The following is a 17,852-nucleotide window of genomic DNA, read 5'->3' on the forward strand; positions in this document are numbered from 1 at the left end:
ACAGATGATGGGGCCTGTGTGTGTGTGTGTGTGTGTGTGTGTGTGTGTGCACATGGATGTATGTATGTGTGTGTCTGTGCGTGTTTTAATATTTGGCAGGCAGCTCTGTCTGTCTGGCCTCCAACTGAGAGAAATAAGTCATGAGAGGTGAAGCAAGCATTGTGCCGCACTTAGAAGTAAGAAGAGTATTATAAGTGTGTGTGTGAGTCCTCGTAGAGAGGAGGGGGGGGAGGCTCGGGCGATGGTGGTGAGGACGCACATGGTGAGGCGAGTACACGTGTGAGCTAGAGGTGCCGCTAAGGCTAGCTTTAACACCACGACAACGATCCGAACACAAACCGCAAAAGTGGCGTTGCGTTCCCACTTTTTCATTTCGCGTTTAGACGTTGGCGGCGTCTTTGGGTGGAAATCTGCATGCAAGCGGTGACGCAAAAAAAAGAAGTGTGTGAAATTTGATGTAGTATGCATGCCAGGTGGCTAGGTGGCACTGTGAAGCACTGCAGGTACGCTGGTTATTTGTAGCGCTGCTATTTTCGTTTAATAAACAGACCGCTCTAGTTTGACTGGAGGTGCGCTAACGACGCTAAATTAGCTAACACAGCTAAGTGAGCTAACTGGTAGAACGGTGCTTGGACTCTGGTGCCGCGGCACGGAAAACTTGACGCCACATGCGTCTTTTTCCGGTCCGTCGTCATGCTAACGTGCACTAACATTGCCATGGAGGCATCATTTTTGCAGGTTTTGAGTAACGGTAAGCACATTAGCGTGTCTGATCGGAAGCATATGCATTGATTTTGATGCATGTGTAGCATGAGGATCATATGCACAAGTTACCAGATTTGGGAATTGTCAATCATGTGAGTTAGATACAGCTATGAAATTCAGCTGTAGTCATTAATAATAACTTTAACGGTGTCCACTTTCAATCTGTGTCAGTGTTTGTGCTCATTATTTTCTCACAATATCCATAACGGTGCGCTACCTCATGCATGTGGGAAAGGGCGAGTGGAGTCGGTGTATTTACCGGTGCATCTTATTTTGAGATAACAGATTTTAACAAGCCGTTTCAATTTAATTGTAATATTTTTGCTGTTTCCAGTAAAACAAAACCCAGCAATGTCCAATGCTAAGATGTGCCTGAATAACATCGGTACATACACCTTGAAAGGGGAATTTCACATTTAATTTAGATAGATTTCTGTCTAAATAACATACTGCACATGACTTGCGTAAACCCTACCACCAGGGGAAAAAAAATGGATGATCCTGGAAAACCAGAAACCCCTGTTAACAGATAAATTGTTTTAAATGAGCGCGACCTGATTTCAACCATATGTGCGAGGCAATCACAGTATTGTGGTCTGGTTAAAAAATATTGCAGTTGCGGTTAACAAAACAAACACTAACTGTTTGGCACGAGGAGCTCCGAGAAGACAGTTGTGTAACAAAATCCGTCCACCACACGACATCCTTATTGCAACATAAAACACACACACTGGGCCAGACTTACCAGTGTTAGGGTTCAGGCTGAATGTTCCTCCGGTGTTTCCCGACTGGATGCTGTACGTCACTCTCCCGTTCTCGCCTTGGTCTGCGTCTCTGGCCATGACGTACAGAGCCACGAAGCCCACCGGCTGGTCTTCCATTACGCTGACGGCCGTCGGCGAGCTAAACACCGGCGGGTTGTCGTTCTCGTCGGTGACGTAGACCCTCACCGTGACGGAACCCCAGCGCCTCTGACTGACGTCGAGGGCGGAGTCGGTTGCCTTCACAACCAGGATCAGGTTGGACGTGGCTTCGTGGTCGAGCTCCTGGCCCAAGAACAGAACCCCAGTGGTCGGGTCCAAGTTGAGGAGGTTGCTCGGCGACTGGTGGAGAACGGAGTACCTAAGCTCACTGTTGGGCCCACTGCCGTCCCTATCAATAGCCTGGAACGTATAGATGGAAGAGCCAGGCTCCATACTCTCAGAGATGACGATGGTGACGGGGTCTTCTGGGAACTGAGGAGCATGATCGTTGCTGTCCTCTACGTCGATGCCAAGGTCGACCAAGTAGCTGCTGGGCGGGGCCTGAGAGAAGTCGTCCACCTCTATGCGCAGCGTGTAGTGTGCGTCTCGTTCATAGTCGAGAGGGCGAGCCAGATAAACGTCTCCGGTCAGGCGGTCGACGACAAACGTTCCGTCGAGGTCCGTACCGCCAACCACGGTGTAGGTCACCTCGCCTTCCTCTGGGGTTTCTCTGTCATGGAGACGGACCGAACCGATAACAGAGCCGGGCTTGGCTTCCTCCACGGAGTTGAAAGACATGGAGAGTGAGTTGGTTTTGGACGCGGGTCTGTTAATGCTGAGAACCTGCAGCGGAAGAAAAACACTGGACGTGAACACGGATGGACTCAAGGCCACATTATACTTCTCCGACTGCGTAATGCGTTATCCGACTGCGTCACCACGGAGACCCCTCGGGCCTTCATACTTCTGCGTCGTGGTGACGGATACGCGTTGCAATTTCCCGCCCGATCAGTAGGGGTCGCCGCGCAAGGTTGTTATGCTTCTGGCTACAGTGAGCAATGGCATCCGAGAGAGAAAGACTGTTGTGGCCGTTTCTCACTTTTCTGTGTCACGGAACGCAGTTTTAAGATAATTTGAGGCGAGAAATTGGCCATTTAGAGTCTAAACATGTGCTGTGTGTGTTAAGATATGACGTATTTATAGTTTGGCAGCGACGTTGTCGGCGGTGATCAGCTCAGCCTCTGTGGACGCTCGGTGCGCACTGTGGGCCGGCACAGAGCAGCTTCGCTCGGCCTGACCTGAGGACCAATCGCAGCTCTTGCCATCTCCGTTGTCCCTTGACGGAGTGACGGACACTCAAAAAATATTTCGTGCAGTCGGAGACGACGCAGAGGACTCTGCGTAACCTACGCAGAGCACTTTACGCAGGAGTATAAATTGGGCCTCGACACGCTTTGTTGAGACGCCTGGTGGAAACTCGAAAAAGTTAACGATTTTCCCGAACAAAGAATCGAAACGGTGTCACGCCAAAGCAGAACCAGATTTTTGGTCCGCTCCACCCGCTCTTGTTCTCTTGTGTGTTCACTGGGAATAAAAAAAAAAGAGGGGGTTTTTATAGACTTGAATTACACGCTAACATTAATCACACTTAATCTGATACTCAAAAACGCTGCCAGGAAAAATAATAGATGATAAAACTAACACAATAAAAGAAGAAGAAAAAATATGGTAAGAGGGGTTGAATTTAGCGCTGGGACGTATCGCTGCGCTTCCTCTGATCAGTTCAAAGTCAGAGACTACTGCTTCTTTTCTTTGCATGATAAAAAAAAAAAAAGCTCCATAATTAACGCACGCACCGGTGTTTTTATCAGAACTTTAAAAAGGAGAAGAAAAAAATCTAAGCAGCTGTTCAAGGAATGGAGAGTTTTTTTTATGTTATGACCTTGTTGTTTAAATAGTTTATAGCAGCATTCCTGGCATTGTTGTGTAAGCTAAGGCTAATCTGGACGCTGCAGCGCCACATCCTACGCCGCAGTTCCCACAGTGAGTCGGCGCTTTACAAATACACGGTTTATTTGTGAAATCTGACATGACGTGCTGTCAATTGGTTCCACATTAGAAGGGGAAAAAATAAATAAAGTGCCGTAGTCTTATTCAATCATTGATGGATTCAATAAATCAGTCTAAAAAAAATTACAGAAATGCGTCAGCGGGCGAAGAACAACACACTGCACTGTTTAATCCAATTAACTGATAATTATGAGTGTCTTGGGGGGAGAAAAAAAAGGGAAATGTAACATACTAGAGCTTTTTTATATATGGCAACCGTGTTTTCCTGTAACCTATAAATCCAAGTTCCTTCCAGGGCTCATGTTCAATTCTGTCCATTTTCTGGTCTATATTAAATATTAAGTGAATTACATCCAATGCTACGTAAGTGTGCTGCTCTTTGCTAAAAAAGAAAAAGGCTACTGTATTAAAAAAATGTTGGAGTGGATCGAAAGTGACCTTGATCAGAGCCGTCTACAGCTGGGCCTCATCATGAGCCAGCTGGGAGTATTTGATTCAGACGCACTTTTTTTTTTGTTTTATTTCTGATAGAAATTTTCCCTTTTTTTTTTTTGAAAATTCACAGGGGGAAAAAAAAAGGGAGGAGATGGGGAGGGAAGGTTGTCAGAAGTGAGGCTGATACGAGTCTGCAGTGAGGCTGAGGGAGGCCCAGCGACACGGATCCTCTCAGCCTCCCCACCCCCTCCATCCCCGAGTCCATGTCTTTGATATTAAATAAGTGAGTAGTGAGGGTGTTTGTGCTGGCCGGGCTCCAGTGGAAAAGGAAGTCTGACCTGAATGGTGAGGGAGCAGGAGGTGCTGCGAGGGGGGAGTCCTCTGTCGGTGGCCGTCACCGTCACGCCGTACTCGGCTCGCTCCGAGTGGCTCAGCGGAGACGACGAGCGCAGCTCGCCGGTGTTTGGGTTCAAAGAGAAACGCTCGGCCCTCGGACCTGCAGGAAACAGAAACACTTCACTAGTCGTGTATGTGTGGGGTGGAGAGAGCTGAATCCACAAAGTTAGTTATTCACTGGACGCAGATCAAGTGTGTGCACTGCTCTGCTCAGCCCTCCATTTCCCAAGAGCGCAACGGGAACATTTAAACGGTGGCCTTTAAAACCACAACATGCAGCTCATTTGGACACTAATATTTCAATAATACACTTTCAGAGATGGAAACTTGGTTAATGTACCTGACAAAGAGTAGAACACGGTGCCGTTCTCTCCTTCGTCGGGGTCCTTGGCTTGAATTGAGCCCAGTAAAACCCCTGAAGACTGACCTTCTGTCACCTGTGGGTTAAAAAAACAAAAACAAATATTATAACACTGCCCTTCAAAAGTTTTGGGTTTTGGGAAAGGGTTTTCAGAAGCAAATGGTTCCAGGTAGAACCTCAGCCCTTGTAGAAGGACCCTTTTGGAACCCTTATTTCTAAGAGTGTACATTGTTAATGTGGTAAACGACTATTCTAGCTGCAAACGTCTGGTTTTTAATTTAATTTGGAATATGTACATAGGTGTATAGAGGCCCATTTCCAGTGTTCTAATGGTACATTGTGTTTGTTAATGGCGTTAGAAGGCTATTGGATGATTAGAAAACCCTTGTGCAATGATGATGGCACAGCTGAAAACAGTTTTGCTGAATTTTCGCAAAATGATTTTCTATTCATTTTGCAACTCTTGATGAATAAAAGTGTGACTTTTAATGGAAAACACAACAAAAATTGTACGGGTGAGCCCAAACTTTTGACACATAAAAGAAAACCTTATTGCGTTTGCTCGTGCAGGACAGCGTAGTCCGAGACGCCCCGGCTGTAATCAGCTGACAGCCCCGCTAATCACAATCTATTAGTCACAGCCACTCTAACACAGAGGCAGTCCATTAAAATAACACTCCTCCCCGCGCTCATTTCTTGCTCCACACATGCTTCCTCACACCAATGCTGCTGACAAAGCTTCAGCCTCCACCTTATTCTAAATCAGAGTTCCGCAGCCTCAGCATTAGTGTCTCCTATATGGCCGTTTCCCGCATTGTGCTACAGCTAAAAGAACTAAATGCATTCGTCGCCAATAATAATGACAAGAGTGTCCTGTAAGCGTCACCTGTATAATGAGGTTTTTCCCTGACTGGCTGTGGGCGAACGTGGGGCTGTTGTCGTTGTCATCCAGGACGGTGATGAAGGCCGTGCCGGTGGCGCTACGAGGGGGCGAACCGCCGTCTTGAACCACCACCAGCAGCTGGTAGCTGGACTGCTGCTCTCTGTCCAGAGTCGCCCTCGTGCTGATCTCACCTGAGGGGGGGGAAAAGGAAGATGCGTTTGAGAGGAATTGTCATGCAGAGGCAAAAGTAAAGAGCGCTGGAATAATGACGAGAGGAGCTTTGATCAACGACACAGAAGCAACAGCCACGCTCTGCGTGATAGTGCACGCGCAACATGTGCACGCACACAGACAAATCGAGGGATTCGGGACGCTTATCGGATTCTGCAGAGACTCGCAAACGCAGCCAGACGCTGATCACAAAATCCAAAAAAACGCTGCATCTCTCCACCCGCGGAATAACACACAGCAGCGGGCCAATTAGAGCCCAGCGTGAGGCGTCATGCTGCTGTCACCCTCGTCTGACTAATTCATGACAATACTGTCTCTCATCTTCTCAAGTATAAACACTAATTAATTTCTCTTTCCTCCATATAGTTTAAATTTTCAATAACAAAAGAAAAATCACAATTTTTTTCTTGTTTTGAACTAATGAAAGGAGCAATGTATAGATGTGTCATTATGCTAGAAAAGTGATTATTTTGAGTATCGTCTGAAGGCAAACATCTATAATTGACTTTGTAAACGTCCACAATATAATATTAGTTGTCAGGTTTATTAAAGCACGACAGCTCGGTGAGCTGCACGCCTCTTCCGCATCGTTACGCGGGGTATTTATTTTTCTGCATGAATAAACACATTTTCTTTCGGGGCTGCCTAATGAAGCAAACCCCACAAAAAAACAAGAGTTACGGTTTTTAACAAACCTGTGTGGGAGTTGATCTGGAAGTGGCGGTCGGCGTGCAGAAAGCGGTAGCCGAGGCGTCCGTTGTGCCCGCTGTCTCGATCCGTGGCCGACACGTGACCGAAGCCCGTTCCCGCCGGCAGGTTTTCCCTCACGGCCATGAACACCCTGTCCTGCGTGAGGCGCGGGGAGTTGTCGTTCTCGTCCGTCACCGATATCCGCACCGTCGCGCTGCCCGTCTTCTTCATCTGCCCGTGGCCCGTGCTCGCCATCACCGTCAACAGATACATGTCCTTGACCTCTCTGTCGAGGGCGCTCTTCACGAACAGCCAGCCGCTGTCCGCGGCGATGCCGAACCCGGCGGCGTCTCCGTCTGGACGCAGGTGGTACGCCATGTCGCTGAAGTGACCTGAGCCGGGCGTCTCTCTGTTCAGGGCTCTGACCTGGAGGAAGCGGGTGTTAATCGCCGTGCCTTCCTTTAACTCGACGCGGTAGGTGAGGGTATCGAACACGGGTCCCTGGTCGTTCTCCGCCTGCACGTGCACCACGAGCACGAAGGTGGCGCTAAGCTGCGGCGCTCCGTTATCCTTGGCGATCACCTGGAGGTCGTAACGAGGGGTCGTTTCGTAGTCGAGGCCCCCGACCAGGCGGATTTCTCCGCTGCTGCGATCGACGCTGAAGGTCCTCTGGGTTGCGCTCGGAGAGGAAAGGTCAAAGCTGAGTTGCCCGTTCACTCCGGAGTCGAGGTCGTCGGCTTGCACCCGGTACACGACGGTGCCCATTTCGGTGCGCTCGAGCAGCAGCAGGGACTCCGAAGACGAGGGAAGGAAAACGGGCAGGTTGTCGTTGACGTCCGCGACGTTGACGTGGACGCGGGTTTGCCCGAAGGCGGGCGGGTTCCCGCTGCGCGCCTGAATCTCCAAATCGAGTACAGACTGAGCTTCGTGATCCAGGGGCAGACTCGTCCTGAGGACCCCGGTGTCAGGATCCACTGTGAAGTAACCACCAGGGTCCCCAGAGCTGATGGTGTAGGAGACGTCTCTGCTGGTGCCTGAGGAGACAGAAACCAGAGGCCACGTCAGCACTACTACACACTGAAAGTACGCACACTAAAAGCACAGCAGAGTAAGAGTGCACCCTAAAGATGTCATTTTTCAATTTTCCCTGACAGTAATAGCTCTTAAGATTCAGAAAATGACTGCACAAACACAGCCATGTAATGGAATTTTTGATTGATGTTATTTCAGAGTTAGGTGTGTATGGTGGCGCGACATCTATTTGTACAAGTGGTGCAGGGAGAAAATAAATGTATACTGAGGTGTTCAGGTGGGCTGAGTGAGTAGCACTTCATCGAGGTTTGAATTCTTTGCCATCTTCTGTTCTCTACTTGGGTTTCAGGAGACATACCCTATTTCTCCAAGTGGACATAGTTCCCTGGTGTTCTAATGAACATGTCTGTGACATGTTTTGGTCAAAATACCTTAAGGATGAAGAACCACAGCGGTTCAATCACCCTGAACAAAACAGCCCTGTGCAGAACGCTCGCTTTTGAGTGCCTGTCTCTTTAAATGCAAATGAGACACATGAGAAACTACGTCAGCGTCACTGAGGCTAACGGCAGCTAACAGCAGTTAGCATTCGGAAAAGCAATCACGTGCCGAATCTAGCCGGCACATTGGCGTCATCCTCTGGACGCGTAAATCCTCTGAGGATGGAAGTTTGCGTAGAACGCTGTGCTGCACCGTGCAGCCAAGAACAGAACACTTCACTGACTCCCTCTCTCCCGGATACTGTAGCCCTCGCCTGCACTCTCGCGTTTTTTAGGGACAAAGCGGAGCTCCGCGAGACAACAATTACAGGAATGTCTCATTGTGATGTAGCAATAAGTGCGGAAGTCAACATCGCGTGTTTTATCTCCTGTACTTAGACTGAGGCGGACCACAAAAACATGACTGAGTCATCTTTTCTCTCACTTTGCCGACTCATAGAGCCTCCAGAGTCCCAAATATAAGGATTAAAATTATTAAAAAGTTGATTTTGCATAATAAGTCCCCTTTAACCTTGGAGGAGATTTTAGTACATGAGTAGACGAGTTGGAGTTTTACCTCCTGATCCACAGTGAATGATTAGGTCGTAGGCTTTCATTCAAAATGTATCGCAAATACAGCGATAATCCTTAAAATGTCTGTTTCCAACCAATGCTCTGGAGTGAATACTGGAAGCTACAGTTCATTCATACAACATTTATTGAAGTGATATTCACTTCTTACACTAAAACGAGGAATTTAGTGGTTTGGAAAGTGGAGGGATTTTTCAGACACCTCATCCTTTATTCACTAAATCAGTTTTCATTGCACTTATTCGCATTAAATTTCCACTTTTTTTCCCACCTCTGTCAAACCTAGAGAGAATTTATGCGACGCCGTACTTCAAGATGGTTTCAAATTTTTTCGCTTTCCATTCCGGCTATTGTGAGTACAATTTAGGGCCGATGGAAACGCATCCAGCGAGTCAGTTTGAGTCGTCAGTCCTCACCCGTCTTACTGTTCGCCTGGACGGAACCTACGACCGTCCCTCGCAGCACGTCCTCCGATACGCTGAAGTAGTACTGAGTCTGTTCAAACACAGGTGGCGCCACCAGCCCCGCCACCACGCTAATGTTGACTCTGGCATTGGCGAGCGCAAGCAGACCGCCGCCGTCCTGAGCGGAGATCACCATGGGGATGATGGAGTTGGCTTTCCCGTAGACGGAGCGAGACAGCGAGATCACACCTACGGGGGGAAGGTTGAATAAGAGTTTATTTATTAACCCGAGATCTTCAGAAAACACATTAAAGGGTTGAAGAGGAAGAGGAGGAAGCAAAGTGTCCGTGCTAACCTGTGTCTTTGTTGAGCGTGAAGTATGGAGAGGCCCCTCCAGGCACCGTCTTGTAAGTTATTTTTCCGTTCTCGCCCGAGTCGGGGTCATAGGCCGTCACTCTGACAACAGATGTCCCGGGAGTGCTCTGCGTGCTCAGACTAACAGCGTAGCCGACGGGGTAGAACGCCGGTCTGTTATCGTTAATGTCGACCAGATCCACCTTCACGTAGGCTACTGAGCTCAGTCCGCCCTGCGGGAGGAAACACACAAAAAGCTCTTTTATTAAAGCCTCGCACTAAATCACGGACAGAAAAAAAAAAACACACACACAAACCTGAAAGCAGGATTTAGGCCACGTTAATGGTGCTAGTAAAAAAAAAAAAAAAGTTTCGATGTACGGCGTAGCCTCTTAAATACAGTCCCAGCAGGTCGGTGCAGGGATACAGATTGATAGTTTCCCTCGGGAGGGAGCACCGTGTCATGACCCGTGGAGGGCGAGAAGGGCTCGCCTCGCCCCGAACAATCTGTTTCATAGGCCGGCTTTTCATTCGCAGAAAACACAGTGCAGGCTTTTCATTTGGACCAGGTGGCGAAAGCGGGGGAGGCTGCCGTCCAACTTGTTAAAATATTACTGCCTGACAGTTGAGGCATTTCTCCGTGTGATTGCTTTAACATGACCGCAGTAATTTTATTTCATTTTTAACCTTTTTTTTTTTTAAAGTATTATCTGGAATAATATGAACAGGATGCTATACTAACTTTTTTGAGTAAGTCTGCCATTGAGAGCCATTCAAGCTTTATTTTTAACTTGGCTGCTCCAGTTTTTTTTTTTCCTTTTTCCCTGCACGGTTTGGCCATGTCACGGCTGCTCTTTTTATAGGCGTACTCTGTGGCTCAGTGGATTCATATTAAGCATGATTTTTTTTTTTTTTTTTTTTTAAATGCGGCGGTGGCTCACCCCGTCCACTGCAGTGACGGTGAAGTCGAAGCTGGACGGCCCTTGATCTCTGTCCAGCGAAGCGCTGGTGCAGATCTGACCCGTCTCCTTGCCAATGGTGAACTGGGCGGGAGCGGCGCTGTTGACGCCAGAGCCGAGGGAGTAGGTGACGGAACCAAAGGAGCCGCCGTCTGCATCCGTCGCCGTCACCTGGAGAGAAGACAGAAATGATTTTTTGATGAAACATATTTTTGTGCATTAAAATGAAGATTTATTACAGTGGAAAAGTGCAGAGGGAAAGTTTCAAACTTCGAAATCCCCTGATGGGATGCTGTATCTTGCGTTATCTACCCCTGAATACATTTCAGCAGACTACTAGGGCTTCGTAAGAGAGAAATAGCAGTAGACATTTCTGACAATGCCTGGACCAGAAGGCTTTGGGGCTTACGCTCTTCTTCAATTAACTTAAAGCTCACATAGAGTGGTCCTGTTGCACATATATGTTAATTATGGAGGTCTTCTTACATATATTAACTTGTTATTATGGTCAAAAACCTCCTAGTTGCTGTAAACGAGCCGATAGAAATCCTCTTTTCTGACGCTGTTTCCCAGCCGCGATATTTCAGACTCAACTCTCACACCCAGAAGACAGAGTGTGTTGTGATTGGCCAGCCAGCGTAGAGGCTTCCAAACTGTCTTGTGATTGGCCAGTACCACGGAAGTGACATATTCAGCACACCCGCTCTCAGAAGGCCCGCTCTCCCCCCTCTGGAACGGTGGATGCACTGCTACTCATTATCAAAACATTGTTTTAACAGTGTTTAAAAATAGCTTCTTCACGACTCCCTTTTATGACTTTGACCCAGAGTCAGACCCAGAGTCAGAAGACACTGTCGCTCGTGAAACACCTCCACAACAGACGTTATTCTTCTTCTGCGGTTCAATGTACGCGACCGGATGTGCCCGGACTAGTGCCCGGAGCAGGACGATCTGCTGTTCAGGAGAACCGCTGTTTACGTAACCGGACCGGGTTTTTTCAAAGATCTTGCTGAGCCCGACATTATAATACAACACAGCGTTCTCAGCAGTGGCTGAACTGTTTGTTTCGAACCTTCAGGTCTTCTTACACAAGGTAATGATGCAGATACACACTTAAAAACATCGTTAATTGGAACTTCTGGTCTAGGTCCGTTTTAATATTCCTCTACATAGGCTTAATTTCTCTTGTGTTGAATCATATTCTCCATCTCCAATTCTGTAAATCACATGCTTTGGTTCAGTCCTAAGTTGCAGGGATTTTGGTCAGAGTTTTTTTTTTTTGGATGCTATCCAGATGTATATGGACATGTAATTGCCCCTCTAATGCTGAGCAGTCAACCAAACTGTGGCCGTGAGTCACTGGAAAACATCATTGTTCCAGTCCAGTAGGGCTGCATCTAAGAAGGTCATCCATAATGTCTGGAACAAGGAGATACAACCTCAGTTTGAGTTCCCTCTTAATGTTTTTATGAAGATAAATGGTCTGCATTTATAGCACATATCTCAACTTGATGGCCACTGCTTTATACTGCATTCACTCACACATTCATTCACACAGCACTTTCAATCGCACGTCTGTCATACCCATTCGACACTACCGTTCAAAAGTTTGAGGTCACCTATACAATTGTTTGGTGTTTGCAAAATGAATAGAAAATATAGTCAAGACATTGACAATATTAGAAATAACTATTTTTATTCAAAATAATAACTTTGCGTTCGTCAAAGAACGAGCAAAACTGTTTTCAGCTGTGCTAACATCATTGCACAAGGGTTTTCTAATCATCCAATAGCCTTCTAACGCCATTAGCGAACACAATGTACCTAAATAGCCTCTATACACCTATGTACAGCTAAAAAACAGACGTTTGCAGCTAGAATAGTCGTTTACCACATTAACAATGTACACTAATAAGAGATAAGGGTTCCAAAAGGGTCCTTCTACAAGGGCTGAGGTTCTACCTGGAACCATTTGCTTCTGAAAAACCCTTTCCCGAAGAAAGGGATTATGGTTCAAGTAAGAACCATTTTGATCCAGAGAACCCTTTAAAACCCCTTTCCTGAATAAAGGGTTTTAAAAGGGTCCTTGGTGGAACCCTTCAAAAGGGTTCCAGGCGGAACCTTCATAACAAGGTTCTACCTGGAGCCAAATAGGGTTCTCCGATGAGGACGAGCTGGATAACCTTATATGGTACTACTTAGCACTTTTATTTCAAAGAGTGTAACAATGTTTAGAGTGTTTCTGATTTATTTAATGTTATATTCATTGAAAAAAAGCACTTTTTCTTCAAAAATAAGGACATTTCTAAGTGAGCCCAAACTTTTGAACAGTAGTGTATACGTAGACTACAGCAGGGGCCGAACCCAAGATGAAATGTTTGGTAAAAGCTGGCGGCTTTGTCCACCTGACACTGCATATGTCTGTCATGGTTTATTTTTAATATTGACTTTTGCCTCAAAACTAATGTGATCACGAAAAAACAGTAGATCATGGCATGGCCCTGCTCATGAAAGTGAAGTTCCGTTCCCCCAAAGTGGAAAAAGGGGAAACCCTATTACAGCGTAAAACTCAGCATTTTTCCATATTTATTACTCTAATGCCGCAGCAGATGAAATCAAATTTTCTATAAGTGGGATGGGAGACTAATGACCGCTTTTAGAAAACCGTAAACTGTAACAAGAAACATCGTACCAGGTGCTTTGTGAAAGCATCTTTGGACTAGTTCTGTTGTTCATCAGAGGCAGAGCGCGAGCCAAACAGGCCCTTTGGCAGAGCAGTGGCTCAGAGGGAATGAAAGCGTTTGGCGGGAGGGACGAACGACTTCTCCAGTTCTCCGGGAGAGCTGCCAGCAGGAGAAAACTGCCGGCTTCAGGACTGGCGTCTGTCTGCGAAGGACAGTGACAAGGATGGCGGGGGGAACAGTGGGATACCACACAGTACGCTCTCGGTGCAACACGTTAGACCACAATGTAACGTCCCCGTTTGTAGTCTGCTTTCAATAACACCGCTGCGTCGACAGTGGGCTGGAACCGCTGGAACTATAAAAGCAGCTCACGAAGCCATCGGCCAGGGTGCCGACTCAATTATTTGCGAGATCCTCCGAGACAGCGTAAGGCAAACGCACCAAATCTGATCGGGCCAGCTGAGTGCCAGCAGTGTAATTGTTTGCAAGTGTTGAGTCTGGATCCCAGTTTTGCAAGAGATTAGAGGAAGATTAAACCTTACAGGTTGATTAGAATTCTCTTTGCTCCCATCATGGATTTGTTTTTTAGGGAAAAGACCAAGGGCCGATTCCAATTCCTATCTTAACCCTCAAGCTCAACCCTTAATCTTAACTGGCCCTCAAAACCAAGTGTTGAGGGTTATTTTGTCACTTAGAAATGGGACACCCCTTAAATGCAGATACGTCTTCAGACTATAGGGGGCAGAATAACGCGAAAGCTGCGTCCAATCTGTCAACTCCAAAAAAGAAGAAGAAGAACACATTTACGTCAGGATTATTTATTACGATCCGTTTGTCAGTCAAGTTATTAGGTTGTCAGTTAGTTATAAGATGATACTCATACAAATACCACAACCACGGACATATTCAGCTGACAGTTACCACACACCACGGCTTATTGAAAAGTAAACCATAGCAAACAATCGCTTGTCAGCAACGGCCGGCTATTGACAAAAGATTGTAAAATAAAAATAAATGTTACGCAACAATGACGTCAGTAATCCATAATATGGGCCTAAACTAAGATAATACAATGGTTTTCATCGTTTTTATATCTCTATTAACAAAGAAAATACTTAATTTGTATCGCACTCGCTTCGCTGCTTTCGACGCCATCTTTCTTATGTGAAAACACGCAATGCAATGCATTGTGGGTAGCCCTTGCTCCCAAGGGTGGTCTCGGAAAATCTCAATATTGAGGGCGATACAGCCCTTAAACTTGGCACTCAACTTAATTTTTCTGAGAATCGGGACAGCACTTGCACTAGAGGGAGCGCGCATTTTTTAGATTGAGGGTTAAGCAAGGAATTGGAATTCACCCCAATTGTGTGTGGGGGGGGGGGGGGGGATGGATACGTTCATGCTCCGGCAGCAGAGAGTCTCCTCAGCGTAAAGACTGTGAAGTCATCAGGAACTTTGCCAGGATAAATAAGGCTTATCATCAAAAGCTCGCGGCATCGGCAACGAGGGTGAGAAGATGGAAATCATTCATTCGAGGTGATGATGAAGGTTTTTCGGGGCTGCGGTAATTCAGGCTCTGACTGTGCCCCGAGCAGATGGCAGACGCAGGACTCGGCAGACAAGCGTGCCCCGACACTCATGACGGCAACGCCTCACAGAGGGTGAGACGCGAAGCCAGGGAGAAGAATAATAAACCACACAAGGAAAAACAGGGGGGAAGCCGCTCCATCTTTTCATGTGCCCAGACTGCAGTTTACTGTAATATTGAATATTTTTTTGCAAAGACGACGACAAGTTCTTTATAAGAACCTAACGGCGTTGTGCGCTTGTTTTTCATGTTTTCACTATCATCTGATGAGTGTCAGCTGGAGGTAAAGGAGCACGTAAACTTCAACGTAATCCACAATTCTTTCTGTTTCACCAACAAACGTCAATCAATGTTTTATAAAAGTGCATCGCAGTGTAAATTAAAAAATTAGGACATCTTAAAGAGTGCCAGGAAAGGCACCCTGTGTGTTCTGCTGCACGCTTAGAAATAAGGATTCCAAAAGGGTCCTTCTATGAGGCCTGAGGTTCTACCTGGAACCATTTGCTTCTGAAAAACCCTTTCCCTGAATAAAGGGTTTTAAAATGGTTCTTGGTGGAACCTTTCCACAAGCCGAAGAACGAGGACAAGCCGAAGAACCTTACATGGTTCTACTTAGCACTTTTATTTCTAAGAGTGTGCTGTAGAACTTGTGCTTAAAAAGTTCAATGTATTCTGCAATGATTGATGGTCGTCTTCATACTTTGGTTGTATCTAGAGCTGCAACTAACGATTATTTTCCTAAAATGTCAGAAAATGTTAAAAAAAACGTTTGCAGTGTTCGTCAAACCTGGAAATGACGATGGTCTGGTTTTGTCCGCAAACCTACATAATTCAGTTGTAATGATTTTTTTGTTATGTGGAGCAAAGTAACGAAGAAATGTTAAGAAGCTAAAACAATCAGAAATCTTATCTTAATCATAAAAAAAAAGCTTAAAACCGATTACCAATTATCAAAATAGTTGACGATTCATTTAGTAATCGATGAATTGATTCAGCTCTAGTTGTATGAAGTGGTTATTTCAAATATTGTTGCTTTAACTAGTGTGTTTCTTCTTTAGGTTCCAACCTGTCTGGTCATTCTTCTATGATCTCTGGCACCAAAAAGACATTTTTTCACCCAGAGAACTGCCGCTGGACATTCTCTCTTTTTGAGACCATCATCTGTCGACTCTATAGAGCCACAGAAGTTGGGCATGAAAATCCAAATACATCAGCAGTTTCTTCAAATACTCAGTTCATCCACCAACAACCATTATGTCATTGAAATCACTTTTATTAGACATTCTGATGCACAGTCTTGACCATATTAATGCATTGTTGCCATGTCATTGGTATAGTGCTTAATAAAGTGGTCAGTGAGAGTATATTTTAAAATATGAAGACTTAAAAAGGAAAGTAAAAGCAAACGAAAGTTACTTTTGGCGCATTGGGATTTGGACTCTATGAATTTATAATGACTGAACATTGCACAAAGGGTTTCCTGTGACCTTATCTGTGGAGCGCGAGTTCATCTGAGAACACCATTTGTACAATAATATGAAATTAATTTCCATTGCGGTAAAGACATTTGAGAACAAAAATATCACATAAGTTGAGGACCTTTTTTTAGGGGGGGTGTAATGTAAGATAATAAACCACACAATCTTATTTTCACGAATCCTTACCCACTGGTAAGAAAAAAAAGAAGAATGCCTGAAGCTATTGGGCTATTTTGGAAGCAGTAGAGGCTGCGATTTCACTTCCACTCACACTCGTAGGTTAATCACAGCATATCAGTGTCATCTCACCGGCTCGTCTGTCCGGGAGATTGTAATTTGTCAGCCACCCGTGTGAGACAAATATGCAAATGAAAAACGAGCCGGACAATTAAAGCTGACCGCAAAACTACACGAACCCTGAGAAATGAGGATAACGCAGCATAATGTGGTCTTTGGCGTCAACATGCCTGACATAAAAGTCTGATTAAAAAAGGATTATGGGAAATTAAAAACAGAGTTGTATGTGCATGTGTGTTTATATATATATATGTGTATATATGTATGTATATATATGTATATATATATGTATATATGTATGTATATATATATGTGTATATATATGTGTATATATGTATATATATATGTATGTATATATATGTATGTATGTATATGTGTATATATATGTGTGTGTATATGTGTATATGTGTGTATATGTGTATATATATGTATATATATGTGTATATATGTATATGTATGTATGTCTATATATATATGTGTATATATTTGTATATGTATATATGTGTATATATGTATATGTATGTATGTCTATATATATGTGTATATATGTATATATATTTGTATATGTATATATGTATATGTATATATATGTGTATATATGTATATGTATATATATATGTATATGTATATATCTGTATATATATATATGTATATGTATATATCTGTATATATACATGTATATGTATATATGTATATATGTATATATATATGTATATATATATGTATATATATATGTATATATATATGTATATGTATATGTATGTATATATATATGTATATATATGTATATATATGTATATGTATATATGTATATGTATATATATATATATATATATGTATATATATATAAATTAAATGAGATTTTTTAAGCTAGTCACAGTAAGAAGTCCTCCATTATTCATTATTCATCCAAATCCTGTGTTTTTACAAAGGTTTTCTCCCCTCACACTTTAGCCATACGCGTCTCTAAATGAGCATATGCCAAATTAAAGAATATTAAGTAATTAAGTCGGCGTTCTCTGCCCTGCAGGAGGGAGAAGGATGCCATTCACCGCTGCACAATGGCCGTCGTGACATAAATACAAAGGGCCTCTCTTTCTGTGTTTCCGTCACACTTTGTCCTCTCGTCGCTGCGATGTATAGGTATTACGCAAGCGTTACGTTGTTTTTTATTGGATTAAAAGTTCTAAAGCAGAGAGGTAATCTCAGCAGCCAGCAGTATTCTCCCTACGCCCCACGTTCTGTGAGTGAGGCATGATGGGAGCTGTCTTATCAGCGGGGGAAAGGCAATGTTTGGGCCGCGTCCTTAGTAAAACAAGCTGGAAGAATCCAACGATAACTCGAGCACTCCGATCAGATTCCGGGGAACTTTCCACAGAGCACGTCGTCCAATCAGGATTCACAGAGAAAAC

General features: G+C 44.7%; 1 protein-coding gene across 1 annotated transcript in view; it reads right to left on the reverse strand.

Annotated features, from left to right (window-relative positions):
* LOC310925382 (protocadherin-16-like) overlaps positions 1–17,852 on the reverse strand; it is a gene marked incomplete at both ends in the record, with an annotated part of 110,927 nt that overhangs the window by 12,017 nt on the left and 81,058 nt on the right. The window contains 8 exons of the mRNA XM_083887329.1: positions 1,511–2,351; positions 4,352–4,509; positions 4,750–4,846; positions 5,657–5,844; positions 6,580–7,608; positions 9,093–9,329; positions 9,436–9,667; positions 10,376–10,564. Coding sequence (XP_083743455.1) covers positions 1,511–2,351; positions 4,352–4,509; positions 4,750–4,846; positions 5,657–5,844; positions 6,580–7,608; positions 9,093–9,329; positions 9,436–9,667; positions 10,376–10,564 — 2,971 coding nt within the window. The remainder of the gene's footprint in view (positions 1–1,510; positions 2,352–4,351; positions 4,510–4,749; positions 4,847–5,656; positions 5,845–6,579; positions 7,609–9,092; positions 9,330–9,435; positions 9,668–10,375; positions 10,565–17,852) is intronic.

The sequence above is a fragment of the Microchirus variegatus genome (genome assembly GCF_963457635.1).
Source record: "Microchirus variegatus genome assembly, chromosome: 3".
Lineage (NCBI taxonomy): Eukaryota > Metazoa > Chordata > Actinopteri > Pleuronectiformes > Soleidae > Microchirus > Microchirus variegatus.